This window comes from Bubalus kerabau, chromosome 1, assembly GCF_029407905.1.
Source record: "Bubalus kerabau isolate K-KA32 ecotype Philippines breed swamp buffalo chromosome 1, PCC_UOA_SB_1v2, whole genome shotgun sequence".
Classification (NCBI taxonomy): domain Eukaryota; kingdom Metazoa; phylum Chordata; class Mammalia; order Artiodactyla; family Bovidae; genus Bubalus; species Bubalus kerabau.
In genome coordinates this window covers 152,242,663-152,262,827 of record NC_073624.1, presented here as the reverse complement: position 1 = coordinate 152,262,827, position 20,165 = coordinate 152,242,663, and the positions used below count along the sequence as shown (strand labels likewise).

Here is a 20,165-nt window from a genome sequence, read left to right as displayed (position 1 = left end):
CTTTAATTCTTCTAGGTCTTTGCTTTGTTAATTGATTCTTGCAGTTTCTCCATTTTGTTTTCAAGGTTTTTGATCATCTCTGCTATCATTATTCTGAATTTTCAGGGAGTTTGCCTGTTTCCTCTTCATTTATTTGGACGTCTGTGTTTCTAACTTAGTCCTTCATTTGTGTAGTATTTCTCTGCCTTTTTTTTTTTTAAACATTGTATTTGAGGTCTCCTTTTCCCAACTTCAGGGTTGAATTCTTTCTTCCTTTTGGTTTCTGCCCTCCTAAGGTTGGTCCAGTGGTTTGTGTAAGCTTCATATAGGGTGAGATTTATGCTGAGCTTTTGTTTGTTTGTTTGTTTTTCCTATAATGGGCAAGGCTGAGTGAGCTGGTAATCCTGTCTGCTGATGATTTGGTTTGTATTTTTGTTTTGTTTGTTGTTTAGATGAGGTGTCCTGCACAGGGCACTCCTGGTGGTTGGGTGATGCCAGGTCTTGTATTCAAGTGGTTTCCACTGTGTGAGTTCTCACTATTTGATACTCTCTAGGATTAGTTCTTTGGTAGTCTAGGGTCTTGGAGTCAGTGCTCCCACTCCATAGGCTCTGGGCTTGCTCTTGAGCTTTATGTGGTTCTGTATATTCTTTTCATCTGGTCAGCTTCTCCAGTCCGCCCTCAGCTGGTGTACTTCTGTGTCTGAAGGTGTATTCCTGATTCATCTATGGAGAGAGATGTACTCCCCGCCCACCTACTCTGCCGTCCTGTCTTCAAACTGATTTTGAACATTCGCTTTGCAAGCATTTCCATCACTGAAAAAAATTAAAACAAAAAGTTTGTAATGAGTTATTGAATGCATATAGCCATTCTTGTAACTATAAATTAACTTCAAATTTTAGAATTTCTTTTCCTTATTTCACATCCTGTAACCTTTCAAAGAAATTTAATTTCCAGTCTGTTTTGTGTATGCTCCATTCATGGAAAAAAAATTTTTTTTTAATATAAAAAATTCAAAAGTCAACTGGCTTTCAAGGTTCAACACAGGTGACTGGAAGTCTATGGAGTTATTTTCTCTTTTTAGCTTCCTTTGTAAAAATCCCAGATTTCTGACTGATTGGATAAATGTGATTCATTTTTTTTTGTTTTGTAATGCAACTATTTTGATGGTTGGCTTCACAGCTGAGGCGAGCCACCATTTCAAACCCAATAACAGGAGACTTGGAGACGGTACATTACAGAATTAGCAAAAGGTAAGAGATGTGTATGCTGCATATTTTGCCCTCTAATGAGTGTTTTGTACATCCTACAGGAATTATTCATTTAAGGGAAGTAGGTCATTTTCAGTCTCCAGTCAAGTCACCGCCTATTTTTAAGCATGGAAAAACTGCTTTGTGTTTCACAGGTCTTTCTCTTTAACTAGAAGTTCTGTTTTTAGTATGTAATTGGTCTAGTATTTTTAGGGAGTTAATATGCTTTTCCATCTCTCTTCAGGTTAGGAATCAAATCAGGTTAGGCCAGTCCAGGAACTGGCTTAATACTTGTTTTTCTTATTCCTTTTTCTTTTTTCTTGCCAAAGACGGGGGAAAAAAAAAAAAAGGCAGCAGCCTGGATGAATCTGGGAGTAGTCTTTGTTTATGTCGTTCTCTCATATTGGTAAAAATGCTGCAGTGAATTCACATCATTCTTCACGATGACTGTGTTGGCATTTGTTCATGCATCTTATAAAATAACATTGTCATTATGGAGTCATCTGTATTTTTCCTGTTGGAGTTTTTATTTTAAAAAACTTGCTGACTTAAACGTTGGCAATGGAAAGAACAGAGTTATGCTTGAGATCTCAGTCTTCCAAATGCTATTACTTATGAGTTTAGTTGCCTTTTACTTCACCAGAGAGATTTAACAACAGTTATAGCTTGGTGAGAGTTTTAAAAAATGAATTTAAAGAGACTACTAATTATTCTTTTGTCAAATAATTTGAAGAACATTAAACTTCTAGATCTGAGAAAGAACCTGTGAAACCCAGTGCTATAAATCATTTACATACAGCTTCAAATGATTTAGAAAAAAAAAAAGTGAAAGGACAATCTGCAACAAAAATCTGTCAACCCATTTTTTTCTTGATTTGGAAGTGGCTTTTCTTATCGCCACTTTTCTAAATGTTTCTGCTGATTTGAAACCATTGCCTACCATCCAGACCAATCTGAACCCTTCCAATCACCTGTGGCTTGGCAAAACAAAACAAAAGCCCCAAATTGCCTGCTACGTGAGTAAGCCCTTGTCCTTTCTCTTTTTTTGTAGCTGAGCCGAGCTACAGTACATGACCCTGAGACTGGAAAATTGACCACAGCCCAGTACAGAGTATCTAAGAGGTAAGGGAGTGATGGGAAGAATTTTAGTCATATTTGGACTATTTTCTTTCTTGTGAGTCTAGTTTTCATAAAGCCCATCTTATGGTTTCTAAGACCTCGGCTATTAGGCATAGGTATTTGATAACAGTGCATGACTTTTCATGATGGACATGGTTATGGGGAAGTTGATAGAGGTTTTTCAAAGTGACTTGCTAGGTTTTAAAATGCCTGCTGAGATAGCCCACACCCTACCTGGTAAGTGAAGTTGTGTTCTCATGTTTAAAGTAACAGAAGTTTCCAAAGACTCTTCATAGAACAAGGCCTAATTTAATTTGTAGTAAAGCAGGGGCTTAAAAATCTCAGGGTGACTCAGTAGCTGTAGGTAGTGAGAATGACACCTTGAAAGATTACCTAAAAAGTCCTCTGTAAGTCAGTTGGTTTCAAATTCTTTGTTTTTAACAATATTTAAGAGAATCTCCTGTTATTGGCTGATAGGTCACTGAAATAATTTTTAATAAAAGGTCACTATGTAACTTGTAAGTATATATAACTTAATAGAAGCTCACAAAATAAATGATGTTATTTCAACAGAACTTTTCCATTTACTTATTTGTATAAATAAAGTTTCTCAGCTCTCATGAAAATAGAAGTGTCACTGAGCTGAATTCTGTCTCATTGTAGCAACAAGTAATATTTATTCACATATAATACTTAATTGAAAATAAATAAGCTTCGTCTCCTTAGGAATATTTTAATATATTTTCATTTTTTATATTTGATGATTGTTTAATTATGTTCTTTAGATTGCTATTGTTTAGTTGCTAAGTCATGTCCAACTCTCTGGAACCCCATGGACTGCAGCATGTCAGACTTCCCTTGTTCTTCACTATCTCCCAGAGTTTGCTCGAATTCACATCCATTGATGCTATCTCACCGTCTCATCCTCTGCCGCCCCCTTTTCTTCTTGGCCTCAAATCTTTCCCAGCATCAGGGTCTTTTCCAGTGAGTTGTCTGTTCACATTAGGTGGCCAGAGTGTTGGAGCTTCAGCTTCCAATGAATATTCAGGGTTGATTTCCTTTAGGATTGACTGATTTGACTTCCTTGCTGTCCAAGGGACTCTCAAGAGTCTTCTCCAGCACCACAATTTGAAAGCATTGTAATAACCCATTCTAGGAGACATGTGTGTTTTTTTTTCTTTTTTGAACAGTTAGGCCTTTATGTTATAAGAAATTTATATTTTTATCAGTTTACGTAAACATTTTGTTGTGGAGAAGTATAATGTGATGAATAAAAGACTTTAAATCATAAAAATATATCCCTCTTGGAGAGGGCTTCTCAGGCTCAGCACTATTGACATTTTAGATCAGATGATTGTTGTTTGTTGACTGACCTGAGGCTTGTAGGATATTTAGTAGCATCTCTAGTGCCTGCTGAGTTGCCAGCACCCTTCTGTCACCAGTTGTGACAATAAAAAATATCTTCAGACATTGTCACATGTCCCCTGGTAGGCAAAATTTCCACCACCATCCCTGGGAACTCTACCTCTCTACCCCTGTTAAGAACCACAGTTTTAAGGTAGGAATGGAATGAAAATGCATGTTCAAGGAAAAAAAGGGAAGACAGATGTAAAATTTTCAAGCATTTAAAAAATGCTTCATTCATGTATTTTCTTAAGTGGATGATGATGGGCATAAAATCATCATGGTATTTAGAGTCCACTGGATAAATTAAAAAATAATCATTTTTCAGAAATTACTACTGTTTTCAGTATGACAATTAAATTTTTTGAAACTCTTGGGATGAAAAATTTCATTTGTCAGCTAAATATTGTGCAAAGGAGTACATAGATTTTAACAACTAATTTAGGAGGCAGTCAAACAAAAAATAGCATTGCTCTGTAAGTCATAGCAGAAGTACTATAAAGACTATACAGAATGCATTGATTTGTTTTCTTAATTACTTTTTTAAGGCAAAGCTTTATGTTCTTTATGTATTAGCCTTCAGCATCCCCACACACGTATTCTGGTGTACTAACTGTCTGTCCTATACCGCTAGCTATGCCCTTACCCCCAATCACATTCCTGCAATGTGATTTTGATGTTTGTTAACACTAATACAAGGTAAGGATTTGCAGTAAATAATTTGGATAGACATGTTAAACCTTGATTGTAATGCTTCTGTGCATTGTATAATAATTAACCCTCCTTTGAAGTTAAGTAAGCTAATTTTCCATTTATAGTACCTTTTCATGTCTAAAAAATGAACTCATCTATTTTTTAAAAAATAACTAAATCCATTTTATCAGAGATTATTACATGGTTTTAGGCTTTTTTTTTTTAAACTGTCATAAAACCAGTAAGTATCTAAATTCTCCAGATTTGGATGTTTTTAGGAAGCATTTAAAACAAAATTTTATGAACTTAGTGTTTTTGAAGTCATTTTTGGAAATTTTCTATATATACAATGGACTTTTTGACAAAATATTCAGCCCACAGAGTCACTGGACTCTTACCAAAAGTCAAATTACTTTTGGAAAGGTGATCCAAACTTTTTTTTCCCCTCTTTGGAGCTAAATATTTCTAAACATTTTGAGCTTATTTTTGAAAATACTATAATTTCATAGCTCTGGATTTTTGAGAAAGGCACAGCCATACTTTAACAGTCATATGTTTAACAGTAGAAGATACTTAGCCAGTAACATTAGACACATTGAAAGACTGAATAACACCATAGTAAGTTAACACAGACTTGGCAAAGAATGCAGTGTGAGTGTGTGTGTGTGTTCAAAACAACCTAGTAAAAAAAGAATTCCATAGCACAGTGGTTTTCATTTTTACTCTAAATGAAAAATTTTCATCAGTCCTTTAAAAAATAAATCTTTATGTGAGAGGTCTTAACAGTTAAGGAAGGAATTTGCTCCTTGAAATGTCCAATACATTTCATATTTTAACAAATAAAAAGTTTTTGCTATTTTGAAAACTTAGTATCTATTGAGACATTTTCTACCCATCACTGTGAATCTGAAATTTGGAGATTTCACAAGTGAAATAAATGAGTGTTTTATGTTTCCTTCGTATTTTATTGCTGGAGAAGGAAATGGCAACCCACTCCGATATTCATGTCTGGAAAATCCCATGGACCGAGGAGCCTGGTAGGCTACGGTCCATGGGGTCGCAAAGAGTTGGACACGACTGAGTGACTTCACTTTCATATTTTATACCTCTGAAGAAGGCATCTCCAATGCAAAAATAGCAGAAAAAGTTTGTTTGTACTGATGTCAGTTAAAGAGGTCCCCTTTCCTCTGGGAACATCTGTATTTTGAAAAAGTCAGAAGGGAATTTCAAATATCTGTATTCTGAGACATTTCTAAGTGATTGCATCATCATCTGTGGAAGTAAAAATATGTTCATCTTCTAGCAAATAGAATTTTCTTTGGGCAGAGTATGTGTAGAAATCCATTACTGTTTAAAAAACAAAATGTTTACTCTGTTGACTACCTGTGAACTTTTGGCAAATCATTTTTTGTCTTTCCAGTATTAAAAAAAAAAAACTAAAATTTTACCGTGTGTGTGTGTGTGCGCACACGCGCGCACTCAGCTGTGTCTGATTCTTTGCAACCTCATGGACTGTAGCCCCCAGGCTCCTCTCTCCATGAAATTTTCCAGGCAAGAATACTGGAATGGATTGCCATTTCCTTCTCCAGGGGATCTTCCCAACTCAGGGATTGAACCTGTGTCTCCTGCATTGGCAGGCAGATTCTTTACCACCGCTCCACCTCAGCTTGTAACTGGAGAAGCTAATAGTTTGGCTAAATCAAAGTAATGGAATTTTAGTTTTTGAGGGGAAATCATTCAGTTATAGGTGGTGCAGTGATAAAAGAATCCATTTGTCAATGCAGGAGATACAAGAGACACAGGTGTGATCCCTGGGTCGGGAAGATCCCCTGGAGAAGGAAATGGCAACCCACTCCAGTATTCTCGCCTAGAAAATTTCATGCACAGAGGAGCCTGGCGAGCTACAGTCCGTGGGGTCACAAAGAGTTGGATACAATTGAGTGACTGAGCACACATACGCACACACACATTCAGACGCATACTCTGAGAAGACAGTTACGTGAGTTCGTAAGTCCAGTTAAAGTAATATATGCAAATAAACAGTTTATTGAGTGTGGTAGAAAAAGTTTCTTTAATTCTGGTGGACTCAATATCACTTCTTGGAAGTGATTTCTTTTTTTACTTTGAAGTACAGATACGCTATAATATGATATTTTATTATGCTTAAGATTTAATTTACCCCATGTTAAAAAGGAGCAAATGGAGTGTAAAAATGTATTAATATTTTTACATTTTAGAGGCCAATGTAAATAGCTCTGAGTGATACCAAATTTTTTTTTTTAATTGGCATAGCTTCTGGATCTATCCATTTATCTCAATCTGAGAAGGACTGTGCTAGAACAGTCCTCAGATTGAGATAAATGGATAGATCCAGATGGATCTATAGTGTTATTGTATAATTGTCCCACTGAGAACCAAAGGGACTGGATAAATTCCACCTCTAGATGATTAGTCTTTCTTTGTTAATTGTGAAGCACTTATGAAAGAGTTATTGAAAGTTTTGCCCTCTGTAACTGGCACTTTGGGCCCTGAATTATATTTTGCCTTTGCAAAAAAATCACATAGTGGTATGCAGATTACATTAATCATGTTTTCTTTTGGCAGTTTTGTAACAATCTTAACCTTCCCTTGTGGTTCAGTGGGTAAAGAATCTGCCTGCAATGCAGGACACCTGGGTTTGATCCCTGGGTTGGGAAGATCCCCTGGAGAAGGGAAAGGCTACCCACTCCAGTATTCTGGACTGGAGAATTCTACGAACTGTACGGTCCTTGGGGTTTCAAAGAGTTGGACATGACTGAGTGACTTTCACTTAAAAACCTCCAAAGTGATGGTGTTTGTTTACTTAAGCATGCATTCCTTAGTATTAGAAATATAGTCATGCAACGTGAGACTGTTTCTTCTTACTTAAATAAAGCATTCCGGTGATATTTTTTAAAGTATATAGTAAAAGGATAATGAACTTTTTTTAATAGCAGAAACTCATTAAAAATGAAAAAAATCTTAATGTTACTCTGCATGTACAACTTAACTCTCAGGTTCCTGTCATTAAGTCCAAAAGAAATATATTTTGGGTTATCTAATGGAAAAAGAGGACACATAAAAAGACTTCTGTTTTTCTCCTAGCGCTAAACTATGTTTTGTGGAAAAAACACTGTATAACTTAGTTGACGTTTTCAATTATAATTGTACAAAAGATAGAGAGTGTTCTTCAAATGATTTTTTTTCCAGGTTACAGTAAATGCTATAATTTTACATTCGAACTCAGTTAAAGCACTGAGTACTAGAAGAATATTGATATCTGATTATTTAATTTAATGTAGGGGTAAGACTTCTAGATCCTAAAGGACAGTTAACATATTACAGTATCATTGTCTTGTCATTTTTAGTAGTGTTAAAACAACTCAGCTAATTTCAACTATCCAATAAGTCTACAATAATGTTCCTGAAGACAGATTAGCAGTAATGCTTTTAAGGATGGGATGAGTAAAATGTTTTAAATGTGTTCTCCAGCTTTGGAGAATCTTACTGTATTTTGGAGAATCTTACTATATTTTGGAGAGGTTTCATATAAAAGTCATATTAAGTGAAATAACCTCCTATGTAGAACTCATTTTCCTCTCCAGTGACTATAGCAGTTTCTTTTAAAGCCGTGGTTATCAGTGACTGTGTCTCATCTAAGGCTTAATTTCTAAGCCTTCTATTAAGATAGTTTATGATATAGCGAGAAGTACAAATTAAAACTTTTAAAAAATTTAAACAATTAAAATATTTTTGCCTCTAAGATTGGCAAAGATTAAAAAGATTTATACTGTCAAGGATTTTATGAAATGGGTACTCATAAACAGTTGATAGAAGTATGAGTCACAAATATTTTTGGAGGGCAATTTGATATCATTTATCAAAATGTAAAACTCATGTAGTATTTCCACATCTAGGAAATTATCCTACAGAGATATTTGCAGAAGTATGCAAAAGGTATGCATAAGTTTGTTACAATATTGTTTGTAACAGAAAAATTAGAAACAACCTTTTTTAACCAGTGCTTTATTGATAGACCTTTGTGGTCATCTTGGAATTAAAGATATTTTAATATTAAAAATAAAAAGCAGTAATTTAAAAAAGGTAACAAATTGAAATGTAAAGTGGTATAGTTGCTGTGGAAAACAGGCTGGCAGTTCCTCACAAAGTCGAACATGGGATTATGATATGATCTAGAAATTCCACTTCTAGGTATATATCCCCCCAAATTGAAAAGAGGTCTCAAACCGATTACTTGTACATCCATGTTCATAACAGCCTTATTCATGATAGTCAACAGATAGAGGCAATCCAAGCATCCATTTGTGGATGAATGGATAAATAAAATGTGGTATAAACAAATTATGGACTGTATTCAACCTTTAGAAGGATTGAAATTCTGATACATGCTGTAACATGGATGAACTTTGAGGATATTATACTAAGTGAAATAAGCCAGGCACAAAAGGACAAATATGATTCCACTTACAGGAGGTATCTAGAATAGGCAAGTTCATACAGAGAAAAAGTGGACTAGAGGTTACCCAGGCCTGGGAGGAGAAGGAAATGGCAAATTGTTGTTTCAGAGTATACAGAATTTCAGTGTGGGATGGAGAAAAAGGTTTGGAAATAGAGAGTGGTGATGCTTGTGCAACTTTGTGAATGTATTTAACACCCCTGAATTGCACTCTTAAAAGTGGTTAAAATGGTTAATTTTATGTTGTATATTTTTTACCACAATAATTTTTTAAAAAATGAGGTAGTATTATGTGTATTAACTAGGAAATATGTCAGAAGTATTTTTAGGGAGAAAAAAGTGTATGTGTATATTAAGGTGTAAGGTTGAAGGGTGGGTTCTTTTTTTTTTTAATTCTCTCAGTAAGTTTGTTTACACACAGGAAAAGCTATTGAGAGGATATATATCTATTGGTTAATAGTGTTTTGAGACTAGGAAAGGGATGTACTTTTATACTCTTTTAAATTTTTATAATAAGTATTTCTTTTAAAAATACCTTTATTGAGGGACTTGCCTTGTGGTTAAGACTTCTAGCTTCCAATGCAGGAGGCATGGGTTCAGCCCTTGGTTGGAGAACTAAGATCCTGCAAGCTGCTTGGTGTGCCCCCAAAGCAGCTTTATTGAACTATATACCATACAGTTCACCCATTTGAAGTGTATAAGTCAGTGGTTTTTAGTATAGTTAGAGAATTGTGCCTCCATCACCGCAATTAATTTTAGAACATTTTCATTACCCCAAAGGGAAGTTTTACACTCCTTAGCCATAACTATCCAATCCTTACCCCGCTACCTGTCCAACCCTGGGCAACCACTAATCTAATTTCTGTTTTTAATGGATTTGCCTATCCTGAATATTTTGTGTAAATGGAATCATAAACGTGACCTTTTAGTGTCCGGCCTCTTTTGCTTAGCATGTTTTCAGGGTATGGTTGAGCAATATCCTTTTGTATAGATATGCCACATTTTATCTATCTTTTGATAGATATTTGGGTTATTTCTGCTTTTTGGCTATTATGAATAATGCTGTTCTGAAGTTCATGTCTTTTGAAATACTGCTTATTTTGATGATGTCCTGTTTGATGTTGTTCTTTCTATTTTTGAGGTCATAGCTAAAACAATAACTAATCTAAGGTCACGGAGATATGCATCGTGTTTTTTTCCAAAAAGCTTTGTAGTTTTAGCTCTTATATTTAGATCTTTAATCCCTTCTGAGTTAATTTTTTTTTATTATAATGTGAATGAGGTAGGGGGTTCATCTTTTCTTTTGCACATGGTTATCCTGTGTCCCAGAACCATTTGTTGACTATAACAAGCATTTGTTATAGTCTTGTTAAATAAACAGGCATATTATAATGTTGACTATAACAAGCTTTTATAATTTTAAAACTATAAAGTGAAAGTGATAATTTGCTAAAATGGTAAAAGTGAAGGTGTTCTTGAGAACAGGAGACTTCAGGCTAAATAGTTAGTAAGCAAGGAATACCTGGAGAATGCTTGAGTGAGGAGGAGAGTTTCAAGAGGGATGAACATTGTGAAACGTTACTAAAAGAGCAAATAACTGTGAGAAAAATCAGAAAATCTTGTTAGATTTAATAACAGTAGGATTATGAGTGATGTTAGCAAGAGCAGTTTCGATGTAGTGATAGAGATTAAATTTAGATTGGAATGGATTGAGAAGTGAGGAGTCTGTGAAAAGGTTGACTTGAAGAGGGAGGAGAAAGAAGTTGGTAGCTGGAGAGAGAAAGAATTGAGGGAAAGAATTTGAAAATTTTGCTTATTTGTTTAATGGGAGAGTCTTAAGCGCTATTAAAAGCTGTGGGAGGAATTATTGAGAATGGATGTTGATTATGTAAGAGAGAGAAGGGCTAATCAATGATTCATGATTCCTGAAATGGCAGGAGATAATAGAATCTAAGGCAGAGGATTGGCCTTAGATAATGGAGAGAAATCTCCTCTTGGAACTGGAATGAACTAGAATGAACTGTGTATCAGGAATAGATTGAACAGTTTCTGTTTTGTCTTCTAAGTAGGAGATATGTTGTCCACTGAGTGAAGGGGGAGTCATGGGTGGGCTGGCGTATAGAGTAAAGGAGAGGGTAAGGCCCACTTAGAGTTAGTGTTCATGAATTTTTAGTGGAATGTATTTGCCTTATTTCATTATTTTCTCCAGTAGAATTTGGTAATACAGGTATAAGCTTGGAGAAAAGAAATTCATTCAGGATTGTCTTTTTGCCAGAGAGTTGAATTTAGGCTTTTATCAAGAATGCTTTTGAAGGACTTCCCTGGTGGTCCAATGGACACCACGCTTCCATTGCAGGTGGCATGGGTTCAATCCCTCTTTGGGAAACTAAGATGTTGCAGCCATGGCACTACTAAAAAAAATTGCTGATGCTGTAGAAATGATGGACCATAGCTTGGTGAGAGAAGTGAAGAAAGAAAGTCTATTAGACTGGGAAAAAGCATACATAAAGGAGAGAGTTGAATGTTACAGTACCATTTTATTGAACTATAGTTTCCATACCATAAAATTCATCCTTTAAAGTATGCAGTTCAGTGGTTTTCAGTCTTTTTAGCTGTGCAGTCATCACCATTATCTAATTCCAGAACATTTTCACCACCCAAAAGGAAATCCTGTATCCATTAGCAACCATTCCTTAATTCCCCCTTCAATGGCAACCACTAATCTACTGTCTATCGATTTACCTGGACATTTCATGTAAATAGAATCATAGTGTGTGACCTTTTGTATCTGATTTATCTTTAACATAATGATTTCAAGGTTCATCCATGTTGTGGTACATATCATACGTATCAGTACTTCCTTTTCGTGACACAATAATCCATCTTATGGATATATCACATTTTATGTATCTGTCCATCAGTTGATGGACATTTGGATTATTTCCACTTTTTGGCTATTAGCAATGCTCCTGTGAACATATGTGCACAAGTTTTGGTATGAACACACATTTTAATTTCTCTTGGATACACATACCTAGGCATGGAATTACTAGGTCACTCTATGTTTAACAATTTGAGGAATTGCCACAGTGTTTTCCAGAGTGACTGCACTAGTTTACCTTCCTACCAGCAATATATGAGGCTTCTGGTTACTTCACGTCATCACCAACACTTGTTATTGTCCATCTTTTTGATTATAGCCATCCTCCTGTGTGTGTTGGGTATCTTTTAAAAACTTTTTTATTTATACAATCAGTACATGAATTCTTTTCCTTATAAAATATTAGCGTTATATAAATCAAGCTAAAATCCCTAACCTCTACCCTGGCCAGTTCCTATACCTTACCTAGAATGAACAGTTGTTTTCAGTTTGATGTATATATTTGTTTCATATATATATATATTTTCAAAATTAACAAGAAATTCTCTGTGTAGATAGTCCTTTATAGCCTTCTTACATTAACCCACCTGTTTTCATGAAAACTCTGTAATAAATGATATTAATTTTTTCCCTTTCCAACCTCCAACTGTTAACATCCTTTAACATCAGTAAAAATCATATCAAAGAAGCAAATCAACTAAATGGTTATAGATAAAGCCATAATATTATGGCTTTTAAAATGGCCTTTATGTATTGAAACTTAATCAGTAAAACTAGTATTTTCTTCATGTTTTTAGTGCCTGGCTGTCTGGTTATGAAAACCCTGTGGTGTCACGAATTAATATGAGAATCCAAGATCTAACAGGACTAGATGTCTCCACAGCAGAGGAATTACAGGTAGGTAATCACATTATTCTTAAACTTCTTCAAAAGATGCTTCACATAGAGAACTCTCCTCAATGTTATGTGGCAGCCTGGATGGGAGGGGAGTTTGGGGGAGAATGGATACATGTATATGCATGGCTGAGTCCCTATGCTATCCATCTCAAATTATCACAACATTATTAATTGGCTATACTCCAATACAAAATAAAAAATTAAAAAAAATTTTTTTAAAAGATGTTTCACATGAGATTTTTCTGTCACTGTACAGACAGTATTCAATTTGCAATATACTTTGTGACTATAAAAGTGAATATATAGGCTGAAACCATGTACACTGATCTTAATAATCAGTGGGAAAACTTGAAATTTTTCTGGGACCTTTAAAATTTTTTCTCAAAACATTAAAAACTCTTACTGTTGAGTATAAATTTCTAAGGAAATGAAAAATATGTAATACTAGTATTTATTAATACACTGTTTTTCATAAATAATTTTTTCTTTCTATTTTCTATTCATATACCATAAAATTTACCCTGGTTTTAGTATTCACATGGTTGTACATCATCACCACTATTTTCATCACACCAAAAGAAACCCTATTTAAGTAATCACTGTCCATTCCCCTGCTCTAGTGCCCCTGGCCACTGCTTCTCTACTTTCTATGAATTTGCCTGTTCTACATATTTCATATAAATGGAGTAATACAATATGTGGCTTGGTATATTTGGGTTATTTTACTTAACAATGTTTTTAAGCTATATGTGTGTTGTAGCATGAATCAGCACCTCATGCTTTTTCGTGTCTGAATAATACTCTCTTATTGGATATACCACATTTTATTTATTAGTTGAAGAACATTTGTTTCCACTCTTTGGATATTATGACTAATGCTATGAACATTGGTCTACAAAGTTTTGAACAGATAACATTTAAATTCCTCTTGGGTATATATCTACTAAAGGAAGTGTGCTGGGTCATGTGTTATCTTTAATACTTGAGGAGCTGACAAACTTATCCCAAATGGCCAAGTGATTTTACGATCCCACTGGCAATGTACAGGGTTCCATTTTTGTCCCATCTTTGCCAACACCTATTCTTGCCCGTTTTTTTAAATTAAGGTTATTCTAATATGTATGAAATGCTATTTCATTATGGTTTTTATTTGCATTTCCCTGGAAAACCACTAGACCATTCAGGTATGACCTAAATCAAATCCCTTATGATTATACAGTGGAAGTGAGAAATAGATTTAAGGGACTAGATCTGATGGAGTGCCTGGTGAACTATGGATGGAGGTTCGTGATATTGTACAGGAGACAGGGATCAAGACCATCCCCAAGAAAAAGAAATGCAAAAAGCAAAATGGTTGTCTGAGGAGGCCTTACAAATAGCTCTGAAAAGAAGAGAAGCAAAAACCAAAGGAGAAAAGGAAAGATATAAGCATCTGAATGCCGAGTTCCAAAGACTAGCAAGGAGAGATAAGAAAGCCTTCCTCAATGATCAATGCAAAGAAATAGAGGAAAACAATAGAATGGGAAAGACTAGAGATCTCTTCAAGAAAATTAGAGATACCAGGGGAACATTTCATACAAAGATAGGCTCGATAAAGGACAGAAAAGGTATGGACCTAACAAAAGCAGAAGATATTAAGAAGAGGTGGCAAGAATACACAGAAGAACTGTACAAAAAAGATTTTCATGAACCAGATGATCACGATAGTGTGATCACTCACCTAGAGCCAGACATCCTGGAATGCGAAGTCAAGGAAGCATCACTACAAACAAAGCTAGTGGAGGTGATGGAATTCCTTGAGCTATTTGAAATCCTAAAAGATGATGCTGTGAAAGTGCTTCCCTCAATATGCTAGCAAATTTGGAAAACTCAGCAGTGGCCAGAGGACTGGAAAAGGTCAGTTTTCATTCCAATCCCAAAGGCAATGCCAAAGAATGTTCAAACTACCGCACAATTGCACTCATCTTACACGCTAGCAAAGTAATGCTCAAAATTCTCCAAGCCAGGCTTCAGCAGTATGTGAACCGTGAACTTCCAGATGTTCAAGCTGGTTTTAGAAAAGGCAGAGATCAAATTGCCAACATCCACTGGATCATCGAAAAAGCAAGAGAGTTCCAGAAAACCATCTATTTCTGCTTTATTGACTATGCCAAAGCCTTTGACTGTGTGGATCACAATAAACTGGGGAAAATTCTGAAAGAGATAGGAATACCAGACAACTTGACCTGCCTCTTGAGAAACCTGTATGCAGGTCAGGAAGCAACAGTTAGAACTGGACACGGAACAACAGACTGGTTCCAAATAGGAAAAGGAGTTCGTCAAGGCTGTATATTGTCATCCTGTTTATTTAACTCATATGCAGAGTACATCATGAGAAACGCTAGGCTGGAAGAATCACAAGCTGGAATCAAGATTGCCAGGAGAAATATCAGTAACTTCAGATATGCAGATGACACCACCCTTATGGCAGAAAGTGAAGAGGAACTAAAGAGTGAAAACGTTGGCTTAAAGCTCAACATTCAGAAAACGAAGATCATGGTATCTGGTCCCATCACTTCTTGGCAAATAGATGAGGAAACAGTGGCTTACTTTATTTTTTTGGGCTCCAAAATCACTGCAGATGGTGATTGCAGCCATGAAATTAAAAGATGCTTACTCCTTGGAAGGAAAGTCATGACCAACCTAGACCGCATATTAAAAAGCAGAGACATTACTTTGCCAAAAAGATCCGTCTAGTCAAGGCTATGGTTTTTCCAGTGGTCATGTATGGATGTGAGTTGGACTATAAAGAAAGCTGAGCACCAAAGAATTGATGCTTTTGAACTGTGGTGTTGGAGAAGACTCTTGAGAGTCCCTTGGACTGCAAAGAGATCCAACCAGTCCATCCTAAAGGAGATCAGTCCTGGGTGTTCATTGGAAGGACTGATATTGAAGCTGAAACTCCAATACTTTGGCCACCTGATGCTAAGAACTAACTCATTGGAAAAGATCCTGATGCTGGGAAAGATTGAGGGCAGGAGGAGAAGGGGACGACAGATGATGAGATGATTGGACGGCATCACCGACTCAATGGACATGAGTTTGGGTAAACGCTGGGAGTTGGTGCTGAACAGGGAGGCCTGGCGTGCTGGGGGTTCATGGGTCGCAAAGAGTTGGACACAATTGAGTAACTGAACGGAACTGATTGCTAATGATGTTGAGCATCTTTTCATGAACTTATTATTTTTATATCTATGAAAGTAATTTCTATTCAAATCCTTTGCCTGTTTTTTTAATGGGGTTATCTTTTATTGAGTTATAAGTGTTGTTCTTATGTTCTGAATACTGGACCCATATTAAGTATATGATTTGCAAATATTTTCTCCCGTCCTCTGGGATGTCTTTCACTTTCTTGATGGTGTCCTTTGGCAAAAATTTTTAATTTCTATGAAGTCTGCTATGTCTTTTTTTTTTTGGTTGCTTTTGCTTAAGATGTCTTAAGAAACCATTACCTAATCCAAGGACATAAAGATTTACACCTGTGGTTTTTTCCTATAATTTTCATGGTTTTATTTCTTATATTCAGGTCTTTGATCCATCTTGAGTCATTTTTATATATGATATAAGGTAGAGCCCAATTTCATTCTTTTCATGTGGTTATATAGGCAATTGTCCCAGCATCATTTGTTGAAAACTAGTCTTCACTATTGAATTGTCTCAGTAATTTAAAATATTAGAAATATTGAGGATTACAGTGTTTTAAATCTTTGTAAGTACTTCTCAGGGGCTTCCCTGGTGGCTCAGGGGTTAGAGCGTCTGCCTGCAATGCGGGAGACCTGGGTTTGATCCCTGGGTCGGGAAGATCCCCTGGAGAAGGAAATGGCAACCACGCCAGTGTTCTTGCCTGGAGAATCCCATGGACAGGGGAGCCTGGTGGGCTACAGTCCACAGGGTCACAAAGAGTCGGACACGACTGAGTGACTTCACTTCACTTCTTTAAGCACTTATCAACAGTGGTTTCCTTTCTTCTCATTGTGAAACTTATGATACAGAGTGAGCATCTTTTCTCTTTCTTTGTAAATTGTCCTGCTTCTAAGTTTGGTTCAGCTATTAGTGTTTTATCCTTTCTGCTTTTAATGTTGTTAAATATCTCTGAGAGATCTTTTATTGATGATTTTTTTCCAGAGTCACTTCCTCTAAGATATCTACATTCTTTTCATCATGATCCCTTTCTTTATGTTAATAAGTTCATCGCCAACAAAATTCCTCTGACCTTCACTAGATTCCTCTGACTGCATATCTAGAGTTTCTCAAACAGCAAAAGTTGGAAACATTTTCCTTGTCAGTCTTTTATTCTTCATCTCCATTTTAGTTTGATTTGTGGGGGGATCAGCATGAGTTTTCTTTTTAATATTGAAGTATAGTTGATTTACAGTGTTGTGTTAGTTTCAGGCATACCACAAAGTGATTTAGTTACACATATCTGTATGTATGTATTCTTTTTCAGATTCTTTTCCCCTATAGGTTATTACAGAGTATTGAGTAGAGTTCCTCGTGTTATATAGTAGGTCCTTATTAGTTACTATTTTATATGTAGTTGTGTGTGTGTATATACGCACTGCTCAGTCGTAAATCCCCTAGGCAGATTCTTTACCACTGCACCACCTGGGAAGCCTCATATTAACTAGTATGTTTATGTTAATCCCAAATTCCTAATTTATCCCTCCCTGCCACCTTTCTGCTTTCGTAACCATAAGTCTGTTTTTTTGTGTGTGTGTTTTTTTTTAAATTTTGTAGTTTGTATTGGAGTATAGCTGATTAACAATGTTGTGATAGTGAACAGTGAAGGGACTCAGCCATACATATACATGTATCCATTCTCCCCAAGATGGCACAGTGATAAAAGAATCTGCCTGCCTGTGCAGGAGATATGGGTTCAGTTCCTGGGTTGGGAGGATCCCCTGGAGGAGGAAATGACAACCCATTCCAGTATTCTTTCCTGGAAAATTCCATGGACAAAAGAGCCTGGTGGGCTACAGTCCATGGGGTCACAAAGAGTCAGACACAACTAAGTGCGTGCACACACACACTCTCCCCCAAACTCCCCTCCCATCTTGGTCCTTGTTGGTTATCCATTTTGAATATAGCAGTGTGTTTATGTCCATCCCAAACTCCCTATCTGTCCCTTTCCGTTAGTCTTTCCCCCACCCCCAACCATAAGCTTGTTCTCTGAATCTGGTTTTTGTTTTGTAAGTTCATTTGTATCATTTTTTTAGATTCCACATATAAGTGATCAAATGATATTTGTCCTTCTCTGACTTCCTTCACTTAGTATAACAATCTCTATGTTGTTGCAAATGGAATTATTTCGTTCCTTTTTATGGCTAAGCAACAGTCTGTTGATAAGTATATTCCACATCCTTGTCTATTCCTCTGTCAGTGGACATTTAGGTTGCTTCCTAAATGTCTTAGCTGTTGCAAATAGTGCTGCAGTGAACATCTGCGTGCATGTATCTTTTAGAATTATGGTTTTCTCTGGATATATGCCCAGGAGTGGGATTGCTGAATTATATGAAGCTCTGTTTTCCATTTTTTAAGGAACCTCCATACTCTTCTCTGTAGTGGCTCTGTCAGTTGACATCCCCACCAGCAGTGTAGGAAGGGTCTCCTTTCTGCACACCCTCTCCAGCATTGTTTGTTTCTAGACTTTTTGATGATGGTCATTCTGACCCTTGTGAGGTGATACCTCATAGTTTTGATTTGCATTTCTCTAATAGTGATGTTGAGCATTTTTTTTTCATGTGCTTTTTGGTCATCTGTATGTCTTCTTTGGAGAAACATCTGTTTAGATCGTCTGCCCATTTTTTGTTAGGGTTTGTTTTTTGATACTGAGCTGTGTGAGCTGTTTGTGTATTTTGGAGATTAATCCCTTATCAGTCACATCATGAGAGAGGTGAGCTCAGGTCCTACTCATCTTTTCCCATCTTGTCCCAGAACCGAGTCCATTTCAGTTTGATTTCAATTTCAGTTACAGCATTATTGCTTTCCATTTCTCTCCTGCAGTTACCTTTGTTGGCCAATTTCTTCTAATTGTCTGTTATTGCAAGACATCACATAGATTTTTACTGGAGAATAAGGCATATGCTTTGCTGTCTGTACAAGAACTGAATAACATATGCAGTGGCCAATCATTGATACTTTAAAGAAGTGGTTGGTCATTGGTCATGTTGTGTAGCTGTTATTTATATAGTAATTTGTGGACTGAAGAGCTAGTAGCAATATTTGCTACTATATACAGTAATTACTATGGTATTGTATATAATTACTCACAGTTAATGTAACATGGTAACCCCCACTGTGCTGTTGGGGGTCTAGTGTTAATGGTTAGCTAAACCATGATATCTGTGATGTGTGCATTTTAGAACTGTGCAAAACAGGACTGCCTATATTTAACTTTGCCTAAGTAAGTTATCATTTACTCCATGGTCATCTACATCTTCCTTGGTACTCATTTGATTATTAAAAAAATAAAAGCTATGATGTGTCTTTTCTTTCCTAATTTGTATTTATTCTTACCTGCCTAACCATCACAGGCTCTTTCAGGCTACTTGATATTTCTGACTGAATAGTCTGATCCAAACCAAGGTATCTACAACATAAGAAGTAAATTATCCACAGTAATAATAATTTACATAAGACTTGAACTTTGCTGTGAGCAAAGTTGTAACTATGTACTCATTTTATCAATAATGCTCTTTAGCATTATGTAGCATTATGTACTCATTTTATCAACAATGCTCTTTAGCTCACATTTTCCTTTCATTTTGTTAGCATTTTGTCATATTGGGGTGAAAAGAGGTAGTTAACATTATCTTTATTTTACAAACAAGAAAACTGATTGTATCCAAAGTTACATATGCTGTATTTTAACTAAGAAATCTGGACCATGAACTCAGACCAAATATTTTTCTTACTTTCTTTTGTTGCTTCTCACTGGGACATTTGTCACATCCAAATGAAGTTGTCAGGGCCTTTCAACGGGAATAATTAAATTGGTGTTAACTTCTTCTCTTTTTTTACTTAAGTAGGGAAAAAATACATATCCAAAGGGGATTTCATTAAAGTAGATTGGAAATTGGCCAGTATTTTGGGCTTTGGGAAACATGAATCTTGATTTAAATTCTCAAGGAAAGTGTTTACTGACAATAGTAAAAATTGTGAAATTCTAATTTTAGAAAACTAATTCTAAAAATCAAAGTTTGTTATATATTAGGAAAATCATGTGCTCCAAACATTTGCTAAAGAAAAGCATATTAACTAAGATTCTAAAATAGCATATAACAGCTCTTAGTTTTTCATCCTTGATTTCTTAGAAACTAATTAAAAAAAAAAATGCTTTGCTTCTTATTTATTTAGAAGTACCTAACTGTGATATAAAGAGATCAAAATGGGACTCAGGTTTTTTTGAAT

At 35.8% G+C, this 20,165-nt stretch overlaps 1 protein-coding gene across 3 annotated transcripts in view; it reads left to right on the top strand.

Annotated features, from left to right (window-relative positions):
- Positions 1 to 20,165, top strand: part of P4HA1 (prolyl 4-hydroxylase subunit alpha 1) — a 97,926-nt gene that overhangs the window by 68,539 nt on the left and 9,222 nt on the right. For 2 of the 3 annotated variants that reach the window (XM_055535538.1, XM_055535518.1), the window contains 2 exons: positions 2,279 to 2,349; positions 12,617 to 12,720. In XM_055535538.1, coding sequence (XP_055391513.1) covers positions 2,279 to 2,349; positions 12,617 to 12,720 — 175 coding nt within the window. Of the gene's footprint in view, positions 1 to 1,159; positions 1,231 to 2,278; positions 2,350 to 12,616; positions 12,721 to 20,165 lie in introns of all 3 variants that reach the window. The other variant, XM_055535527.1, reaches the window with a different exon arrangement.